The 23,621-nt window shown below is 34.0% G+C and overlaps 1 protein-coding gene and 1 long non-coding RNA gene across 4 annotated transcripts in view; both read right to left on the reverse strand.

Moving 5' to 3' along the window:
• LOC127712434 (gametogenetin-binding protein 2-like) overlaps positions 1-23,621 on the reverse strand; it is a 78,343-nt gene that overhangs the window by 48,467 nt on the left and 6,255 nt on the right. The window contains exons 3-4 of the mRNA XM_052218875.1: positions 4,995-5,138; positions 864-962 (exon numbers count right to left, since the gene is read on the reverse strand). Coding sequence (XP_052074835.1) covers positions 864-962; positions 4,995-5,138 — 243 coding nt within the window. The remainder of the gene's footprint in view (positions 1-863; positions 963-4,994; positions 5,139-23,621) is intronic.
• On the reverse strand, positions 8,351-23,224 carry LOC127712448 (uncharacterized). 3 transcript variants are annotated; one of them, XR_007987080.1, is made up of 4 exons: positions 21,327-23,224; positions 20,544-20,865; positions 9,165-9,243; positions 8,351-8,702 (listed from the first exon to the last, which is right to left on the reverse strand). It is a non-coding gene; the product is annotated as an uncharacterized LOC127712448 (long non-coding RNA). The 3 variants fall into 3 exon arrangements; XR_007987079.1 differs by lacking the exon at positions 8,351-8,702 and having other exon boundaries at positions 8,874-9,243; XR_007987081.1 differs by lacking the exons at positions 8,351-8,702; positions 20,544-20,865 and having other exon boundaries at positions 8,874-9,243.

Raw genomic sequence — 23,621 nt, forward strand, 5'->3', positions numbered from 1 at the left:
CAGACAAGAAAACGACATTGGAGCAGGAAAAAATCTTTAAAAAAAAAATGGAACCCATTTGTGTTATAAAAGTTTCTCAGGAATCCGACCACCCTACTTTCAATTTTGAGAAACAAAATAACAACTGGAAGTTTGAAGTTAATCATAAATTACGAGTGATTCCAAATTTATTTACAGTGTTCATTCTATCAAATGGCAGGAATCATCATATTTTCTAATTTATTATGTGCAGAAGTGTTTAACTGATAATAACACTCATTTAATTTAGCATGAAATCATTTTGCATCTAACAATTAGGTGTCGAATCTGGTGGTCTCGCCAGGTTAAACCAAAGACTTTAAAATTGGTATTTGCTGCTTCTCCACTAAGCACACGGCATTAAGGAGTAAGAGCAAAGACTGGTCGGCTCAGAGTCAGAATAATGTGCTCGGGTAAGGTGACATAACTTCCTGCAGACTGTTACCTTGTGAACTACCACGTTAAAAATCCGGCTCAGTGTGTCGGTCTAGTACAAAGCAGGGTTAATATTCATATTACATTAACATGTTTTCGTCCTGAATATGCATATTAATTTGCCACTGGACATTAAGCAGCCATCCATCATCATCATCAAATCTGGTTAAGACACTTGCACGCATGGGTATCATCTAGTTAATAAGGTACTGTGTTATATAGTTAATAAAGCACATGTTTATTGTTTATTTTTTCTACTTTTTATTGATAAATATTTTGATGAATAATTTGCTTAAGGTCTTTGTAAAAGCAATCACTTCACATTTTGAACCTATGATCTTTTTGTCTGTTACTAATCACAATAAAATCCCAAACAGTTTTTTGTTAATTATCAAACATACATGACGTACCCTGGTGTTCTTGTCTTATGGGTCTCTAAGGAATGAAGATTACACCTTTTGTTCTTCTTACTTTTAGGAATAGATTCCATCACAGATGTCAGCTTTGATCTGAAAAAAAAGCAGAATGTAGGTACAGCCAAAAAAATGCTCATTTTCCCCACATTCAATTCTGAATAAAAGAACAGAGTTCCAATGTCCACCGCGTTGCACATATTTTATCTATCCAAGGTACAAGGGCAATAACTAAAATAAGCACTTTTTTTTTTCTATAAAACTTTTTATTAATATCTTTTAGAAATGAAGGCTTCAGAGCAAATGCAATGTGATTTCCATAATAATTAATATTTCCAAGGGGCATAACTCTTTAAAAAATAATTGATCAGGACTGATTTTCAAACTTGTCAAAGACATTGCTGATATAAACCTATGATATAAGTTTCATAAAAATCTGGCAAGAATTGAACAAATGAGAGCGCTAACAATGCATTTTTCAATATCATTAATGTTTCCAAGGGGCATAACTCTTTTAAAAATAATTGATTGGCACTGATTTTCGAACTCGTCAAAGACATTGATGATATAAACCTATAATATAAATTTCATAAAAATCTGACAAGAATTGTACACATTAGAGCGCTCATAAGGCAATTATCCATATAATTAATATTTCCAAGGGACATAACTTTTTAAAATTTTTGATCGGCACTGATTTTTCAAACTTGTCAAAGACATTGCTAATATTAACCTATGATTTAAGTTTCATAAAGATCTGGCAAGAATTGTACACATGAGGGCGCTAACAATGCAATTTTACATTTATTTAATGTTTCCAAGGGACATAACTCATTTAAAAATAATTGAATGGCACTCACTTTCAAAATTTGTCAAAGACATTGCTGATATAAACCTATGATATAAGTTTCATAAAAATCAGGCAAGAATTGTACACTTTAGAGCACTTACAAGATACTCTTTTGATTTGCTGAGAAGCAATATTGATAGTGCTTCATAAAAAATGTTTGACAATGTTACTACTGTCAACAGATTGTGATAAACTTCTTTGCATTGATCATGTCCCACTATTATGCTAAGTTTTTTATAAATAAATGAGGGACAGGGATCTCACCAAGAATTCTTTTAACAAGAATAAAAACTTGAAGGAGACCCGGAGTACTCAAAAACATGATCTTACATACTCAAATGGATGTGAACAACACTACTTTATTTAGCTTAACTTTCTAGTTGGGTGAGACAGTGTTTTGAGTCATTAGTATGAAAAGTATGAGCAGGGTTTGACACTAACGCTAGTCCGCTAGCCCGAGCTAGTAAAAATTAGGGAGGGCTAGTAAAGTTTTCATCACAGTAGTTTGACAGGCTAGTCAAAATTTTGTTTTAAACTAGAAATTTCACAAAATTTTAATTGTCAACAAATCCCAGATTTATTGCTGGCCTTTGCTGTCTTTATTGTACAGTTTATTCACGTATATTTTGATTGTCAGACATTTTTAACATGAAAGGTACTTTTTGGGGAGGGGAAAGAAACGGTAACAATGATGGTACTTAATACATTGAATTAACCGAGTGTGTTACAAACGCCGTGATGATTCTAATCAGAAACCTGGATCTTAAAAGTGCTTTCATAATATCAAAATAATAACATGAATACGAAATTTACATACATTACTACCGATACCATCACTGTTTGGGAAAAATGTGCAACTTATTGGGAGGAATTTTAAGCCAGTTTTTTAGTAATTGGGAATTTTCTCTAGGGGAAAAAGCTGTATTTCGAATGTAATTTGAGGCAAACAATATCACTGAATTATTGTCATAAAAACAAAATTATAGGTCTCTGCAAGGATTTGTATACTATACAATTCCTTGGTCTCTGGTAAAAATATAGATTTTTAGGAATAAAATCTTGTCCTGCAAAAAAAAAATAAACTGAAACAACAAGGGAAAAGAAGGAGTCCATGAAGAATTATGACAAAAAACAGCAAGGGCAAAGCTTTCCTCTTTTGTGGGTATATTTTTAAATCCCTAACTTATCCATCTTTATTAAAGACACTAGTAATAATGATAAGTAAAATGAGGATAATGATAAGTAAAATGAGGATAATGATAGGTAAAATGAGGATAATGATGAAGTAATGATCTAAAGGGGTCTTCAAAGTAAGTCGAACACATTCTTAATATAGATGATTAAAATATGATTTTTTTTTTTTTGGGGTATTTTTTATAAGCAAACCAGTGAAATTTCATGAAACAAAACATGTTCAAAACCCTCTGGAAATGCTCCAGAACACAGGATTTAGCTTCATTTGCCCCAGAACCCTCCTAGATAGGGTCGTGCCGGTGGCACGACCGTCCAAGTGCCTTCTGCACTTGGAGGGCTAGTGAATTGACAACAGGACTAGTAAAAATAATAATTTCACTAGCCCTGCAGGCTAGTACACACATTTAGTTAGTGTCAAACCCTAATGAGCCTCAACAACAACCTGAATTTTGAATTTCGAATCTAAAAGCAAACAGACCATATATGCAGACTGAGAGTGAAAATGATGATGTAACTGGTGTTTACACCCTTTTAAGATTCTGAAATAAAGAAAACACTGCATGATAGTAGATAGCATTAACTATGTCATAACTGGTTCTATTTCAATGCTGCTACACATGCTACAGGGGGATATTGTTGCAAGCACTATGAACTGTGTGACTTCTAACCCAAAAAGTAGTGATGATACTGTTTCATCTTTTTTTCAAAGATACTCAAATCTGATACAACAGAGTTTATATGATGTCAATATCAATGGAAGGACATGCCAAAGGAGACAATGAGTCTTGCTAAATTCAATATACTCAAACCAACATTGCAAAGCTGTATTTAAATGAATCACATTATTCTGTTATTTGTATTGCAATATTTGAAGCCCCTTTGAGTCACAAGGATTATGGTTTGTCTATAAAATTTCCTAGTTATGTTCATATGGCAATTCCCAAAAGAACCAGAAAAAGCACTGATTATACAATTATTGACTTTTAATGAGGTTGATACAATGATTTATCTTGGATATCAAAAGTCAACAATTGTTTTGATAAATGACTTTTTTATCCATCTCCAATTTTCTAGTATTTACTCTAGATACTTAACTGCTCCTTGTTTTTATACTAAATATATTACCTGTTTTGGTAGTTGCTAGCTATTGTAAGTTGAAGTATTCAATAAAGTTTACTTTAAAAAAAAAAAAAAAAGAACACGAACACAAAAAATTTGTAAGGGTTCCGCGGAACCCAGTGTCTCGCCTACTTTTGCTGTTAATTGCAGGCTCAACAAAAATGAGGGAAAAAATTAATAAAAATATTCCTCTCTATACTATCTTTTGATTGTAAGTAGCTTCTGTCCAAGTTTGGTAAAAATCCAGGATAGTTTATGTATCTTATAAATGTTTTAAAAACTTAAACTGCAGACTATATGTAATGTTAACTGGAAGAAAAACTAAGTCCATTTATAAGTAAAATACGGAAAAAAATGGAACAAAATTTGAACAAAATTTCCTTCTAAATACTAGCTTTTAATTATAAACAAGCTACTGTCCAAGTTTGGTACAAATCCAGGATAGTTTAAGAAAGTTATTAAAAATTCAAAAACTTTAACCACAGAGTCAATGTAATGTTTCTTGGCAGAAAAACTAAGTCCATTTATACGTAAAAAATTTACTTTTGAATATTATCTTATGATCATAAATAAGCTTCTGTCCAAGTATGGTACAAATCCAGGATAGTTTAAGAAAGTTATTAAAAATTCAAAAACTTTAACCACAGAGTGAATATTTGTGGACGCCGCCGCCGATGACGACGGAATGTAGGATCGCTATGTCTCGCTTTTTCGACAAAAGTCGAAGGCTCAACAAAAATGATAATTTGCATGACATCATAACTCTACATCATTGATGTTGCCCAGGAAAATAACTATTTAGGTACACGTTGGGTGTTCCAAATCTTAACAAACTGATTATTTCAGCTGTGAATAAAATGTTTTATCAAAGTAGATTCTGCATGCTTTAAGACAATGAGAAAAGAGAAATTTTATAGTCATATAATAAAACTTGTTATTCGTAAATTAGTAAAATGACTACTTACCCATGAATGTAGAATAGAGCATACAATGCTTTCGGATCAAAAAGACTGTCACGATTAACTGATAACACACCACGTCGTGTGATGATAAGGGGTTCTAATGCTGTGTGCTGAGATTCCACCAAATCGTTGAACAGTCTTTCAACACTGCAATAAAATATCATAAAATATATAACAGCACATGTATAACAATATTAACCATATCAACATTGCTTAATTAAACCCTATAACAGTCTTATTTCATATTCCCACATAGTTGCACTGTCTCATTGCATAGTAATTTTTTGAAATTTTTTTTATTTCATGTTATATTTATAAACGACAATTGCCATCTGTCATGTGACCAAATATTTAGTCAAAGGTATTGAAGTTAAAATAATCAAAATAACTTTCTTTTATCACATTAGGGTTGTTCCAGAAATAAATGTATGAGGGGGTCGGAAGGCACTTTTTTTTGCACCCACCACGCATTAATTTTAATTACCTACTACCTCCACCATGCACAAAATAAAAGTGGAAAATATAACCACCATGCATAAAATTAAATAAAAAAATGTTTAATTCTTAAATGTTGCAATTACTGTGAGTTTCATTTAATCTGACGGATTGTATACAAAGGTAAAACTTATTATTGATATCCAATAAAAGTTTCCTGCATGCAGGATAAGATATGCTAACCAACAGGAGCAAAATATAGTTTTTCACGGGAGTCCTGCTTGCATAAACTGCAGTCTATCTGGGTTTTTTGTTTGTTTAAATGTTTGCAATGTTTGGTCTCTCTGTGTTAGTAAAGAATTCTTGTTCAGAGCATACATGTATATTGAAAAATTCTAGTTTGATTAGTTCATTTTTTTATTTTTGAGTAATCATATTGTGAATTTTTATGGCCATAAAGCAAGCAGTCCTGATCTTTTAAATCTGTAACTACTCCAGCATTGAAATGAAGCATGGAAATATAGAATGGCAGTATTATAATTTTATTTTTTTTTCTCCTCTAAAATTTAGGAGGGAGGGAGCAGGATGAAAAAAGTAAAGTAAATTTGGTCTGGCCAACATACAAAATAAAATGCTCCGCTGGGGCGCAGCTTGATACGACCGCAGAGGTCAAACCCTGAACAGTTGGGGCAAGTATGGACACAACATTCAAGCTTGATACAGCACTAAATTGGATTGTAATTAAATATTTGACACAGCATAGGTTTCTGACACAGAATGAATGTGGTCTAAGAACTTAAAAAATTTTAATTTACCTATTCAAACCATTTCATTATTATTTGCTTTTATATATAAATCAGAAATAACCAATTTAAAATGGAGAATTTTAAAGAAAAAAAAAGAAAAAAAAATCCCCCCCACATTTTTTGAACCCCCTTATGATTCATCACCCCCAAACTCAATCCCAGCCTTCCCTTTGTGGTATGGTACCTTGCAGTACAATTTCAGAGAGATCCATACACTTGAACACAAGTTATTGTCTGGAAACTAGAATAAACTGCTTCGCTGAGCGCAGCTGGATACGCCCGCAGAGGACCAACCCTGAACAGTTGGGGCAAAAATGGACACTATATTCAAGCTTGATACAGGTCTGAATTTGGATTGTAATTAAATATTTGACATATTATAGGTTTCTGAATAAATGTAGTCAAAAAACTTGAAATTGGTTATATGAATTGAATTTATATTCAATTAAAGATTTCTTGCTGTTGTGCAATACACTGTGCTGTTGCGCAATACTTAGTAAATCTGTTGTCAGACTATAAACAAATAAAGTTCAATTTATTCTCAATGTCATATTAGAAATTTATGAAAATGTAAAGGGAGCTTACATCAATAGATATAAACAATTCACCAAAGTTTCATGAGAATTGCTGACAGTATTTTTGAGTTATTGTCCGAAAACTGGAAAATCCCCCCTTTTTTAATGAATAAAACCCCATAACTCAGAAATGTAAAATGTAAAATTTATAAAATTCTAAACGGAGCTTACATCAATAGATATAAACAATTCACCAAAGTTTCATAAGAACTGCTGAAAGCATTTTTGATTTTTTGTCCGAAAACTGGAAAATCCCCCTTTTTTTATGAATAAAACCCTGTAACTCGGAAACGTAAAACCTAAAATAAAAAAAAATCGAAAGGGAGCTCATGTCAATAGATATAAACAATTCACCACAATTTCTTGCAAGTTGGTGAAAGCATTCTTGAGTTGTTGTCCGAAAACTGGAAAATCCCCCTTTTTTTAATGAATAAAACCCCATAACTCGGAAACGTAAAATCTAAAATTTATAAAAACGAAAGGGAGCTCACGTCAATAGATATAAACAATTCACCAAAGTTTTATGCAAATTGGTTAAAGCGTTTTTGAGTTAATGTCCGACATGTTGACGATGGACGGACAGACGGACGGACGGACAGAGGTATACCATAATACGTCCCGTAAACGGGCGTATAAAAATGCTTGTTTTTTGGCCCCTTTTTGGCCCCAAATTCCTAAACGTTTTGGGCAATTACCCCCAAACTCAAACCCAGCTTTCCCCTTTGTGATATGGAACCTTGTAGTACAATTTCATAAAGATTAATACACTTACACACAAGTTTCTGGAAACTAGAAAAATGCTTATTTTTGGCCCCTTTTTGACCCCTTATTCCTAAACGTTTTGGGCAATTACCCCCAAACTCAAACCCAGCTTTCCCCTTTGTGATATGGAACCTTGTAGTACAATTTCATAAAGATCCATACACTTACACACAAGTTATTGTTCTGAAACTAGAAAAATGCTTGTTTTTTTGCCCCTTTATGGCCCCTAATTCCAAAAACTTTGAGGCTATTACCCCCAAAATCAATCCCAGCCTTCTCTTTGTGGTATGGTACCATGCAGTACAATTTCAGAGAGATCCATACACTTGAACACAAGTAATTGTCTGGAAACTAGAATAAAATGTTCCGCTGGGCGCAGCTTGATATGACCGCAGAGGTCAAACCCTGAACAGTTTGGGCAAGTATGGACACAACATTCAAGCTGGATACAGCACTGAATTTGGATTGTAATTAAATATTTAACACAGCATAGGTTTCTGACACAGAATGAATGTGGTCTAAGAACTTAAAAAATTTTAATTTACCTATTCAAACCATATCATTATTATTTGCTTTTATATATAAATCAGAAATAACCAATTTAAAATGGAAAATTTTAAAGAAAAAAAAAGGAAAAAAAAATCCCCCCCCAAAATTGTTGAACCCCCTTATGATTCATCACTCCCCAACTCAACCCAGCCTTCCCTTTGTGGTATGGTACCTTGCAGTACAATTCCAGAGAGATCCACACACTTAATGAACACAAGTTATTGTCATGAAACTAGAAAAAAATGCTTGTTTTTTTTGCCCCTTTTTGGCCCCTTATTCCTAACATTTTGAGGCAATTACCCCCAAACTCAATCCCAGCCTTCCCTTTGAGGTATGGTACCTTGCAGTACAATTTCAGAGAGATCCATACACTTGAACACAAGTTATTCTCTGGAAACTAGAAAAATGCTTATTTTTGGCCCCTTTTTGACCCCTTATTCCTTAACGTTTAGGGCAATTACCCCAAAACTCAAACCCAGCTTTCCCTTTGTGATATAGAACCTTGCAGTACAATTTCATAAAGATCCATACACTTACACACAAGTTATTGTCCTGAATCTAGAAAAATGCTTGTTTTTTTGCCCCTTTATGGCCCCTTAATTTCTCAAATTTTGAGGGAATTACCCCAAAATCAATCCCACCCTTCCCTTTGTGGTATGGTACCTTGCAGTACAATTTCAGAGAGATCCATACACTTGAACACAAGTTATTGTCTGGAAACTAGAAAAATGCTTATTTTTGGCCCCTTATTCATAAATGTTTAGGGCAATTACCCCCAAACGCAATTCCAGCTTTCCCTTTGTGATATGGAAGCTCGTAGTACAATTTCAGAAAGATCCATACGTGTACACACAAGTTATGGTCATGAAACTAGAAAAATGCTTGTTTTTGGCCCCTAATTCCTAAAATGTGGAGGCAATTACCCCCAAAATCAATCCCAGCTTTCCCTTTGTGATATGGAACCTTGTGGTACAATGTCAGAGAGATCCATACACTTACACACAAGTTATTGTCATGAATCTAGAAAAATGCTTGTTTTTTTGCACCTTTATGGCCCCTTAATTTCTCAAATTTTGAGGGAATTACCCCAAAATCAATCCCAGCCTTCCCTTTGTGGTATGGTACCTTGCAGTACAATTTCAGAGAGATCCATACACTTGAACACAAGTTATTTTCTGGAAACTAGAAAAATGCTTATTTTTGGCCCCTTTTTGACCCCTTATTCCTCAACGTTTAGGGCAATTACCCCAAAACTCAGTTCCAGCTTTCCCTTTGTGATATGGAACCTTGTAGTACAATTTCATAAAGATCCATACACTTGCACACAAGTTATTGTCATGAAACTAGAAAAATGCTTGTTTTTTGCCTCTTTTTTGCCCCTAATTTCAAAAATTTGGAGGAAATTATCCCCAAAATCAATCCAAGCATTCCCTTTGAAATATGGAACCTTGTGATACAATGTCAGAGAGATCCATACACTTACACACAAAATATTGTCATGAAACTAGAAAAATGCTTGTTTTTTGCCCCTTTTTGGCCCCTAATTCCTAAAATTTGGAGGCAATTACCCCCAAAATCAATCCCAGCATTCCCTTTGTGATATGGAACCTTGTGGTACAATGTCAGAGAGATACATACACTTACACACAAGCTAAGTTATGTCTGGAAGTTACAAAAATGCTTATTTTTGGCCCCTAATTCCTTAACTGTGGGTACCATAACCCCCAAAATCAATCCCCACCTTCTTTTTGTGGTATTGAACCTTATGGTAAAATTTCATTGAGATCCATTCACTTAAACTAAAGTTAGAGTGCGAAAACTAATGTGTCTTCAACGACAACGACGACGCCAACGTAATACCAATATACGACCACAAAAATTTGTTTGCGGTCGTATAAAAATGCTTATTTTTGGCCCCCTATTCCTAAATGTTAAGGGCAATTACCCCCAAACTCAATTCCAGCTTTCCCTATTTGATATGAAACCTTGTGGTACAATGTCAGAGAGATCCATACACTTACACAAAAGTTATTGTCATGAAACTAGAAAAATGCTTGTTTTTTGCCCCTTTTTGGCCCCTAATTCCTAAATTTTGGAGGCAATTACCCCCATAATCAATCCCAGCATTACCTTTGTGATATGGAACCTTGTGGTACAATGTCAGAGAGATCCATACACTAACACACAAGTTACAAAATGTATGTCTGGAAGTTACAAAAATTCTTTTTTTTGGCCCCTAATTCCTTAACTGTTGGTACCATAACCCCCCTTTTGTGGTATTGAACCTTATGGTAAAATTTCATAGAGATCCATTCACTTTGACTAAAGTTAGAATGCGAAAACCAATGTGTCTTCTCGCGAGTGGGAGAGTCGATCACGGGGAGGGACTGAATTATTCGGGTTAAATTCTACTTGGCAACATCAGGGGACATAAGGAAGGGGGAGGGCAACGTCCATGCTGGCAGAAGTGGGCCAAGGGAGATAACTCGAAGACGATAACACTTCCGGTAGTCAGAAAAATCTCTGAAAATCATCATTCAAAATGATTAAGGTTCATCATAACAAATGGACAAACATGGCTGTATTTACACCTCAAAAACTACTCTGTGTAAAGACTTACCTGTACAGTTTTGAAACTTTTAAGGCCTGGCATCCACTAGATGTATAAAAGTTAAATGCATTTTGTGTTTCAAAAAGATAAAATCTTTTTTGGATTTTGATGGGCATTTTTTTTCGTTCCTGCAGAAGGTGTAAAAATAAACTAAGTTGGGTAAATCTTTGAGATGCTCCCTCTCGGGTAACAACTGTATTGCATTGAATTGATTGTCCTTGATTGGCATGGACAATAGAAGGACAATAGATATCTACACAGCAATAGGTGAGTTAAAGGGTGTAACTGAGTGGACAGTATCAAATGTAATTTAGGTGTTTGTTTATTTTTACACCAACAGTGCTCAGGAAGGGAAAAAAATGCCCATTAAATCCAAAAGAGATTTTATCTTTCTGAAACACAAAATGCATTTAAATTTTACATATCTAGTGGATGCCAGGCCTTAAAACTTTCCAAACTGCACAGGTTAGTCTGTACACAGAGTAGTTTTTGAGGTGTAAATACAGCCACTTTTGTCCATTTGTTATGATGAACCTCAAGTCTGGCATGCAAACATTGCAACAACAGCTTCTAATTTTATAACACCATCATAAAACATTATTTGAAATGTTTTGATAAATACTAATGAAGGAGAAACCCCAACATGCACAAAATTGAATTCAATTTATGACCCACCATGGATAATGCAAATTTAATAACACTGCCGTCCGACCTGCCCATACATTTAATTCTGGAACAGCCCTTCCATAAATCGAAAATACTTTGATAATATATTTATTGATTTGATACAAACTGCTTGACAGAAACATTATCAACAAGCCGAAAAGTGAAAGTCTGTAGGGTGTAGCTTATTACTGACAGAAAAGTCTGAACTAAAATGGTAAAACTCAGGTTATTTTTTTTAAATATAAAGTTATAAACCAAATAAATTATTCATGAATTGATTGATTGATTAATTGATGTTTAACTCCACTTTCAGCACTATTTTGCTAGTTTGTGGAGGTCAGTTTATATTGGTGGAGGAAGCCAGTGTGCCCTGAGAGAACCACCAACCTTCGGTAAGAAAACGGGTACGTCTAAACACTGCTCAGGACCTCCCGAGTGCACTCAGGACCCTTTATAGGCATCGTATTTGCACACAGGATGGCTGTATATATTCGTTATACTCTACTTATTTAAGAGTTAAATTTTGGTAGAATTTGAAATCGAACTTAGATAGATATGTCAATTCTTATAAAATAATGAGGGCACGTGTCACTGATTACACAACTACTGAGCTGTGAATTATTCAATCAACAAAATTGATTGGATTATCTGTATTGTTGTTTATGAATTGTGATGTTAGTACAGTGTTACGTTAAAAATTAATAACACGATGTTTTAAGTTTTTAGGGATTGTTTAATGTAGTTAAATTTAAATTATGCATAGTAAATTTTACATTTATGGGAGAAAAAAATAAAATTAAAAAAAACATTTCTACTATGGATACCTATGGATTTTCAGAACGCTGGCACTGTTGTACCATTAATTTATATTCTGCTCTACTTCATCATTGTTGTATTTAATTGTATTTATATTATCATATTTGGGTATTATTCGATGTACTTTTTCAGTTTATTTTTCATGATGACGGCTAAATCAATTTAAGAAAATAAAAATATCGTGTTATTTTATAGTTGCCGGTTTTCTGTAACAAGTTCGATTTTTGTTTTTCTTTGGGATTTTTTTCCCTCTCTCCAAATCAAATTAATAAACAAAAACAATATTTACTGAATATCAAATTTTATTGAATTTGTATATCTTTATTCTCAATAAACCATATACATAGGTATAGAGAAGACAATTATGTACAATATTTACAATGACAATATTTAGATGAATTTATTTATATGATTTGCTAAGTCTAATATCTTGGCTGCGTACATGCTGTCCTTGGGTCTTTTTCTTTGGTTTGGCTTACGAGCAAGTTTCTGGGGTTTTGGCACTTCAAAATATGTGCACGAAGATTTAGTCATGGTTTGAACGGATTTCGTGTCAATCAACAGTCTCCGAAATAGTCTTTCTCGCTGTTCTTTTGTTTTCGAAAACCAACATTGAAATGATACATCATGTTTTTTGTACGGACCGAAAAGTTCATAATTTTTTTTTACAATAAAATACCAAAATATGATAAATGGCGAGAGTTCAATATATGGTAGCACTTATTTAGGACAGTAAACTGACAAAAATAAACATGGGAAGAACTGAGAAACAAAATTAAATATTTTTTTCATTTGTTTTACAATAAAAAAATAATTTTTTTAATTTAGTTTAGAATCATACTACAATCTTACTTACAAAATGTTTAGAAATAAAACCCAAATATGATAATTTTCAGAAAACGGAGACAAATTCATTTTTTTTTCAGAATTTATTTACACATTGAAATTCTAGGCATGTATTACTGCACGGACTAGAACGATTTAAATGAGAAATAAAATCTTACTAAATGCTGATTTGTTAAAACATTCGTATTACTCAGAAATAAAATTTAGACATTTTCTTTTCACTGTTTTACAACAAATCATTCTTCAGAATTTACTTTTACATTAAAACTGCTCAAGGAATCTTAATACTGGACAAGAACGAGCTCAATGTAAAACCAAATCTTACTACATGAAATTGTTTAGAAATAATCGCCACATTTTGCAATAATTTATATCGATATTTTTGAACGTTTTCAAATGAAATGAATTGAATTAAAATTTCCCAACTATATGTAGATTTCTCATATTTCTCAAATGGCTTCAATTATTACAAACAAAACCAAAAGTTTATTTAACATTTTTTTCTAAAACAATATATCTTCATTGTTCTTTATTTTTCAAAAGACATCTTGGTTTTGTTTGTTTGCCAAGCTTACTTGTATGAGGTTAGTACCATTACTAATCACTCCTAATTATTAAAGATCAAACGACCTAATCAACATGATAATTGATATTCAATATAATCATCGGTCATGCCTGACATATTTCATAAAATCAGCGCGTGCCAATGAAAACTTCAATAATTTCTTAAATATTAAATTGATTTTATCAAAACAAAAATTATAAGATGGAGAATTAAATTATCTATCGAATGCATACCTTCACTACTCACTGAAACAACTATTTCATGTCCTGAGTGCACTCAGGAGGTCCTGAGCGGTGTTTAGACGTACCGTAAGAAAACTGACAATCCTAGTTAATTAAGATTGGAGTCGAGTGAACCTGCCACGTGAGGGATTTAAACTCACCTGAGTGTTGACAGGCTAGTGATATAGTAGTTCTGACAACTTAGACCACTCAGCCATCGAAACCACCTTATTCAGGAATACAAAGGCTGAGATACATTTTATGTAAAAGAAACTCAGTGTTCCAGCTAGGTCGTTTTCACAGGGCGGTCCGCCCGCCCTTTCCCGAGTGCCGCCCTGTGCCCTTTTTACAGTTTGCAGGGCGCCCTACCTTTTTTGAAGATCGATTGGTATATTATTTTGTTCGTATTGATATGATCAGCCAATTATGAAAATTTACCTGGCGAGAAGTATATGACTTTGTTTACGACCCCAAGCTAATCAACGGTTACAACAGGTGTCATAATCTGTTGTTATAGGTAATCCGTTTATCGGATGGGTCATTTAACGATCATCAACATTAACTCATTCAAATAGAATCGGTCAGTCGGCATTTGTCTTTGAATTTGAAGAAATGTTCATACAACTTGGGCACAATTAGCAATGTTTACCGTAGTTTCATGGAGAAAACCTAATTGACAGAAAGTCGAAAACCATAATCAACTCGTTAAAAACATTGCTCTTATTGTTTTCCGTGAAATAAATAGCAAATTAAGACGTATTTTTCATTGACTGCCTTCATTTTTTATACGAAAATAACAAAATTGGCCACCATATTGTTGATCATATTTACATCTTCTACGTACTGTTTATTATCCTCCAAAGAAGGAGCACACCCAAATAAAGAAAGATAACTCAATCTTATTTTTTCCTAGCATTGAGTAACCTACTAAGATATTATAAAATATGTCTTCATACTTCTGGCTTTAGAATTTATATGTTTAGGTGTTTTGAGTTATGGGAAAAGTTAAAGAGGGTCTTAGTAGCAGGGTTGGTAGGGTGCCTTGGTCATCTTTTTCTGTATTTTTTATTTTCAATCCAAATTTTCACTGTTCACTATAATATCCTAACATTGTGCATTTACAGCTGTTTTGTGCTGTATTGCCATTAAGCACAGAAAAGGTAGAAATAAGAAACTTGTAAAGTTTGTCAGACCATAGAAACAGAATGAAGCAGGACATTTTTCAAAAAATACTGCATATAAAGCTTAACTGTGCTAAGCAATGATTTAAAACTTGTGTCACAATCTGCTTGATAAGTTTTCAGCCTAAAAAGTAGAAAGATAGTTTTTCTCTGGGCTAATGATGTTGTTCTTGTATATTTATAACCAGTGATTCAATGAACAAACAATGTTTGATTATAATCTTTATTAAAACATACCCTTTTCATATTATCATATCACGTGTTAAATGCCCTTTTTCAGGATTGGCACCCTGCCCTTTTGAAATCCTAGCTGGAACACTAAAACTTATGTACAATATGGACAAGGTAAGTATTGTAATTGCAGTATCCCCCCTCTATAGGGGTTTAACATAACTAGAGGCTGTAGAGAGCCTGTGCCACTCACCTAGGTCAATGTGCACCTTCAAAAATGGTTAGACTCTGACATTGTAAACTAGAATAGAATTTATGAAAACTGTCTTTTTGTTGATCTTGTATTGCTGATAATTTTTTCATTTTCATTTTCTATCTATCTCCTTTAGGTAGATTCCAAATAAGAAAGTTGAAAAATTCCCAAAACTATGTTTGACAAAATCAACACCAATGAAGTTCTGTTTTGGAATACATGTTATACTTATATGAGTAAAAACTTTTTGACAAAAAATAGATCTATTCACATTATATTTTTTAAATAAAGGACACCTTAAAACTAGAGGCTCTCAAGAGCCTGTGTCGCTCACCTGACTCTACTTTGGTTTTAGAAATCATGTAAAGATAGATAAAAATCATAACAGATACCCAAATAATGATTGAGGCCAAATTTTGATTAATATTGGTCCCGTTATTTAATAAAATATCCTGGTGGCCATCTTGAACAGTAAATCGGCAACAAAGTAGCAACACTTGGTCAGCACTTCATAAGGAACATTCATGCCATGTTTGGTTTCGTTCCATTCAGTGGTACTCTAAAAGAAGACATTTGTATGTATTTCCCATAGGGTCCTATGTTAAACTAAGTCCCCCGCTGGCAGCCATCTTGGATGATGGATCGGCTACAAAGTAACAACACTTGGTCAGCACCTCATAAGGAACATTCATGCCATGTTTGGTTTCATTCCATTCAGTGGTTCTCTAAAAGAAGACATTTGTATGTATTTCCCATAGGGTCCTATGTTAAACTAAGTTCCCCGATGGCAGCCATCTTAGATGATGGATCGGCTACAAAGTAACAACACATGGTCAACACCTCATAAGGAACATTCATGCCATGTTTGGTTTTATTCCATTCAGTGGTTCTCTAAAAGAAGTCATTTGTATGCATTTCCCATAGGGTCCTATGTTAAACTAAGTCCCCCGCTGGCGGCCATCTTGGATGATGGATCGGCTACAAAGTAACAACACTTGGTGAGCACCTCATAAGGAACATTCATGCCATGTTATGTTTTATTCCATTCAGTGGTTCTCTAAAAGAAGTCATTTGTATGCATTTCCCATAGGGTCCTATGTTAAACTTAGTCCCCCGCTGGCGGCCATCTTGGATGATGGATCGGCTACAAAGTAACAACACTTGGTCAGCACCTCATAAGGAACATTCATGCCATGTTTGGTTTCATTCCATTCAGTGGTTCTCTAGAAGAAGTTCAAAATGTAAAAAGTTAACGCCGACGACGGACGACGCCGGACGACGACGGACGACGGACGACGGACGCCAAGTGATGAGAAAAGCTCACTTGGCCCTTCGGCCCAGGTGAGCTAAAAAGTTGCTATCATAAGAAAATTGACAGACATTTTGACGGAAATTCTTATGTTAGCAACACAAACAATCCTGATATCTTCAGTATTTTCAAGGTTTGGATGTATATCTTGCTTAAATATGTATTTCAGAGGAGAAGATTTTTAAATGTTAGCAAACTTGATGAACAAATTGTGTAAAATTGTCTTTAAAGGGCAATAACTCCTTAAGGGGTCAATTGACAATTATGGTCAATGAACTTTTTTGTAGATCTTACTTAGCTGAACATTATTGCTGCTTACAGTTTATATATATCTATAATAATATTCAAAATAATAACAAAAAAAACTGCAAAATTTTGTTAAAACTACCAATTCGGTGACAGCAACCAAACAATGGGTTGTTCGATTCGTCTGAAAATTTCAGAGCTGATAGATCTTGACCAATTGACCAATTTTTACCCCATGTCAGATTTGCTCTAAAAGCTTTAGTTTTTGAGATATAGGCCAAAACCTGCATTTGACCCCTATGTTCTATTTTTAGCCATGGCAGCCATGTTTGTCGATGGATCAAAACTTCGGATACAATTTATAAACTAGATACCCTAAGCAGTCAGGGGACTTATTGAAATAAGTGATTTTTAAATCACTAATTTAAGTAGCAAATTCAAAGTTTTGTCACAAATTGTGATTTTGTAGTTTTACCAAAATTTTAAACACATAGGTTTAGATAATATCTTTTCATTAGTAAAATTGAAAAAAATGAACTTTTTGCTTCTTTTAAGCAGCAAGGTTTATGCCTTTGATGCAATCATTTAGCTGCAAATTCTATTTTAGTTGAAAAAATGCTATAAAAATGGCTTAACATGATGAACTGATACTTTCTAAACAGATTTTTCTGAGTAGTGGGAGTATTTTTCCTGTAAATTTCAAGGTTTCATCTTATAGATTATGTAATAAAATTCTACTGTTCGCAATCAAAATTTCACTGTTCAGGGGTGTTGAAATTAGTGGGGGGGGTTATTAAAATAATGATACTTAAAGAAGTGATTTTTTGGAAGGAAATTAAGGTATGATACTTAAACAAGTGATTTTTATGTCATTATCCTAGATTTAGTACAAGGTCATCACCTGACATGACACGGTCATCCTAGCAACACAGATGTTGGTTCTGATAATTTTAGCAACATAATTAGTCCCTGGATCATTAGTATTCTATATTTAAAGCTACAATAAAATTAAATCACTTAGTCTAGTGATTAATTTGTACTACTTAAATAGATGATTATTTAAGAAAGACAACTCTTACTTCTAACCTTTATGGACATAATGTTACTTGAATCAGTGATTTAGAAAATCACTCATTTAAGTAAGTCCCCTGTAGTTTCAGAGGAGAAGATTTTTTAAATAGTTTACGACGACAGACGACGATGGACGCCAAGTGATGGCATAAGCTCACATGGGGCTTCGCGGCCCCGGTGAGCTAAAAAGGAATTGTAATAACTTTAATAAAAAATGTGTATAGTGTCCACATGTGAACACAGATGATGCCCCCGCTTGCATATCTTATAGTTATAAAGGGACATAACTGAAGAACAGTAAAAGTGGCGCTAACGAAATTTGAACTTGATCTGAGTTTTGTGGTAATAAGCATTGTGTGTAAGTCTCATAACATTTGGTTGAGGCTAACTTAAGTAGAGAACAGAATCTAAAAATTCAGCAATTTTTCTATTTGTAAACACGCATAACTCTAGCAGTCAGGGGTACTACTTGTACAAGTAGTCTTTATTTACTTGAAGAAGTAAATAAAATATACTTATACAAGTTAATTATATTGTCTGAATAATCTCCCCTTAATTTTCTAAAAAATTTACTTGTATTAAAAAATTTTTTTTACAATCCCATAAAAATTCTCAAGTTTTGAGATGTAAAATCATGCCTTTAACAATTTTTCTCAGGTTAGCTCATAATTTTTGATAAGAGTTCAATGTTTCATCTCATTAATTCAACAAAGAAACTGATTGAGCAAAGATCTTAAGTATTTGCGCAAGGCCTTCAAAAATTGCTCCTTGGGGGCTTGTAAATGAGCAGTGTTCTAAAGCTTAAGATAACAGACAAATGAGATTTTCATTGTCCATGAAATTACACTTAAATGATCATGAATAGTAAAGACATCTGCAAAGGACAAACAATTCAAAATTCTGTTAGAGCAAAGAAGTTCTAAGAATTCAAGAAAAGAAGATAGGATGACTTCTTTACTTGTATAAGTAAAAAAATCTGAATGTCTAAGGGACATAACTAGGCCAAAAAATTATTTACTTATACAAGTAAATAAAATACACTTGTATAAGTATCCTACAAATTTACTTATATAAGTATATTATAATTACTTCTTCAAGTAAATAAAAATTACTTGTACAAGTAGTACCCCTGATTGTCTAGAACGGTTGTGTATAAGATTTAAAACATTTGGTTGAGACAAACTAAAGGTAGAGAACAGAAACGAAAAATTCAGCTATTTTTATGTTTATAAAGGGAAATAACTCAAGAATGGTAAAAGTGTTGCCATCAAATTTCGTACTTAATCTGTATTATGTAGTAATAAGCATTGTGTATAAGTTTCATAACATTTGGTTGAGGCAAACTAAAGTTAGAAAATGGAAACAAAAAATTTGTACTTTATCTTAGTTTTGTGGTAATGAATATTGTGTATAGGTTTCATAATGTTTAGTCTTTCGATTTATAAAGGGGCATTCAACTATAATCATGAACAAAGGAAGATAACTCCAATTTTAAAAAATACTTTAGAAGAAAAAAAATGTTTGCAATTTTTCCATTTATAAAGGAGCATCACTCTAGAACGGATAAAGTGACACCACCAAAATTCAAACTTGATCTGTATTTTGTGGTAATAAGCATTGTGTATACATTTCATAACATTTGGTTGAGGCAAACTAAAGTTAAAGAACGGAAACGAAAAATTCAGCAATTTTTCCATTTGTAAAATGGCATAACTCTAGAACGGTTAAAAGTGATGCCACCAAAATTCAAACCTGATCTTTTTTTTTTTGTGATAATAAGCATTGTGTATAAGTTTCATAACATTTGGTTGAGGCAGACTAAAGTTAGAGAACGGAAACCAACTTTGGGACGTACGTACTTACAGACAGACAAGGGTAAAACTTAATGCCACCTCCACTACAGCAGGGGCGTAATAAGAACATTGCCTTCCCTGGGGGGGGGGGGGACATAGTATTTTCTGGAACAGCCCTTAGTAGTCATCTGATGATTTTCAACCTTGTTGACTAAATTGTAGATCTTGTCTCTTGATCATTTTTGCTTGTAACATGTGTAAAGTTTCTCTTTATCTATCATGTCTATCATAATTTTCAAGATAATATACAATAAAATGCTCCTCTGGGGCGCAGCTTGATACGACCGCAGAGGTCGAACCCTGAACAGTTGGGGCAAGTATGGACACAACATTCAAGCTTGATACAGCTCTGAATTTTGATTGTAATTAAATATTTGACACAGCATAGGTTTCTCACACAGAATGAATGTGGTCAAAGAACTTAAAAAATTTTAATTTACCTATTCAAACCATATCATTATTATTTGCTTTTATATATAAATCAGAAATAACCAATTTAAAATGGAAAATTTTAAAGAAAAAAAAGGAAAAAAAAATCCCCCTCCCAAATTTTTTGAACCCCTTATGATTCATCACCCCCAAACTCAATCCCAGCCTTCTCTTTGTGGTATGGTACCTTGCAGTAAAATTTCAGAGATCCATACACTTGAACACAAGTTATTGTCTGGAAACTAGAAAAATGCTTGTTTTTTGGCCCCTTTTTGGCCCCAAATTCCTAAACGTTTAGGGCAATTACCCCCAAACTCAAACCCAGCTTTCCCTTTGTGATATAGAACCTTGCAGTACAATTTCATAAAGATCCATACACTTACACACAAGTTATTGTCCTGAATCTAGAAAAATGCTTGTTTTTTTGCCCCTTTATGGCCCCTTAATTTCTCAAATTTTGAGGGAATTACCCCAAAATCAATCCCAGCCTTCCCTTTGTGGTATGGTACCTTGCAGTACAATTTCAGAGAGATCCATACACTTGAACACAAGTTATTGTCTGGAAACTAGAAAAATGCTTATTTTTGGCCCCTTATTCATAAATGTTTAGGGCAATTACCCCCAAACGCAATTCCAGCTTTCCCTTTGTGATATGGAAGCTTGTAGTACAATTTCAGAAAGATCCATAAGTGTACACACAAGTTATGGTCATGAAACTAGAAAAATGCTTGTTTTTGGCCCCTAATTCCTAAAATTTGGAGGCAATTACCCCCAAAATCAATCCCAGCTTTCCCTTTGTGATATGGAACCTTGTGGTACAATGTCAGAGAGATCCATACACTTACACACAAGTTATTGTCATGAAACTAGAAAAATGCTTGTTTTTTGCCCCTTTTTGGCCCCTAATTCCTAAAATTTGGAGGTCATCACCCCCAAACTCAATCCCAGCCTTCTCTTTGTGGTATGGTACCTTGCAGTAAAATTTCAGAGATCCATACACTTGAACACAAGTTATTGTCTGGAAACTAGAAAAATGCTTGTTTTTTGGCCCCTTTTTGGCCCCAAATTCCTAAACGTTTAGGGCAATTACCCCCAAACTCAAACCCAGCTTTCCCTTTGTGATATAGAACCTTGCAGTACAATTTCATAAAGATCCATACACTTACACACAAGTTATTGTCCTGAATCTAGAAAAATGCTTGTTTTTTTGCCCCTTTATGGCCCCTTAATTTCTCAAATTTTGAGGGAATTACCCCAAAATCAATCCCAGCCTTCCCTTTGTGGTATGGTACCTTGCAGTACAATTTCAGAGAGATCCATACACTTGAACACAAGTTATTGTCTGGAAACTAGAAAAATGCTTATTTTTGGCCCCTTATTCATAAATGTTTAGGGCAATTACCCCCAAACGCAATTCCAGCTTTCCCTTTGTGATATGGAAGCTTGTAGTACAATTTCAGAAAGATCCATACGTGTACACACAAGTTATGGTCATGAAACTAGAAAAATGCTTGTTTTTGGCCCCTAATTCCTAAAATTTGGAGGCAATTACCCCCAAAATCAATCCCAGCTTTCCCTTTGTGATATGGAACCTTGTGGTACAATGTCAGAGAGATCCATACACTTACACACAAGTTATTGTCATGAAACTAGAAAAATGCTTGTTTTTTGCCCCTTTTTGGCCCCTAATTCCTAAAATTTGGAGGCAATTACCCCCAAAATCAATCCCAGCATTCCCTTTGTGATATGGAACCTTATGGTACAATGTCAGAGAGATCCATACACTAACACACAAGTTATGTCTGGAAGTTACAATAAAATGCTCCGCTGGGGCGCAGCTTGATACGACCGCAGAGGTCGAACCCTGAACAGTTGGGGCAAGTATGGACACAACATTCAAGCTTGATACAGCTCTGAATTTGGATTGTAATTAAATATTTGACACAGCATAGGTTTCTCACACAGAATGAAAGTGGTCTAAGAACTTAAAAATTTTTAATTTACCTATTCAAACCATATCATTATTATTTGCTTTTATATATAAATCAGAAATAACCAATTTAAAATGGAAAATTTTAAAGAAAAAAAAGGAAAAAAAAATCCCCCCCCCCAATTTTTTGAACCCCCTTATGATTCATCACCCCCAAACTCAATCCCAGCTTTCCCTTTGTGGTATGGTACCTTGCAGTACAATTTCAGAGAGATCCATACTCTGTGACCTATAATGGTTTACTTTTATAAATTTTTACTTGGATGGAGAGTTGTCTCATTGGCACTCATACCACATCTTCTTATATCTACTTGAACACAAGTTATTGTGTTATTGTCTGGAAACTAGAAAAATGCTTGTTTTTTGGCCCCAAATTCCTAAACGTTTAGGGCAATTACCCCCAAACTCAAACCCAGCTTTCCCTTTGTGATATGGAACCTTGCAGTACAATTTCATAAAGATCCATACACTTACACACAAGTTATTGTCCTGAAACTAGAAAAATGCTTGTTTTTTTGCCCTTTTATGGCCCCTAATTACTAAAATTTTGAGGGAATTACCCCCAAAATCAATCCCAGCCTTCCCTTTGTGGTATGGTACCTTGCAGTAAAATTTCAGAGAGATCCATACATTTGAACACAAGTTATTGTCTGGAAACGTAGAAAAATGCTTATTTTTGGCCCCTTATTCCTAAACTTTTTGGGCAATTACCCCCAAACTCTATTCCAGCTTTCCCTTTGTGATATGGAACCGTGTAGTACAATTTCATAAAGATCCATACACTTACACACAAGTTATTGTCATGAAACTAGAAAAATGATTATTTTTTGCCCCTTTTTTGCCCCTAATTCCTAAAATTTGGAGGCAATTATCCCCAAAATCAATCCCAGCATTCCCTTTGAAATATGGAACCTTGTGATACAATGTCAGAGAGATCCATACACTTACACACATGTAATTGTCATGAAACTACAAAAATGCCTGTTTTTTTGCCCCTTTTTGGCCCCTAATTCCTTAAATTTGGAGGCAATTACCCCCAAAATCAATCCCAGCATTCCCTTTCTGATATGGAACCTTGTGGTACAATGTCAGAGAGATCCATACACTTACACACAAGTTATGTCTGGAAGTTACAAAAATGCTTATTTTTGGCCCCTAATTCCTTAACTGTGGGTACCATAACCCCCAAAATCAATCCCCACCTTCCTTTTGTGGTATTGAACCTTATGGTAAAATTTCATTGAGATCCATTCACTTAAACTAAAGTTAGAGTGA

This window comes from Mytilus californianus, unplaced genomic scaffold (genome assembly GCF_021869535.1).
Source record: "Mytilus californianus isolate M0D057914Y unplaced genomic scaffold, xbMytCali1.0.p SCAF_8, whole genome shotgun sequence".
NCBI lineage: Eukaryota > Metazoa > Mollusca > Bivalvia > Mytilida > Mytilidae > Mytilus > Mytilus californianus.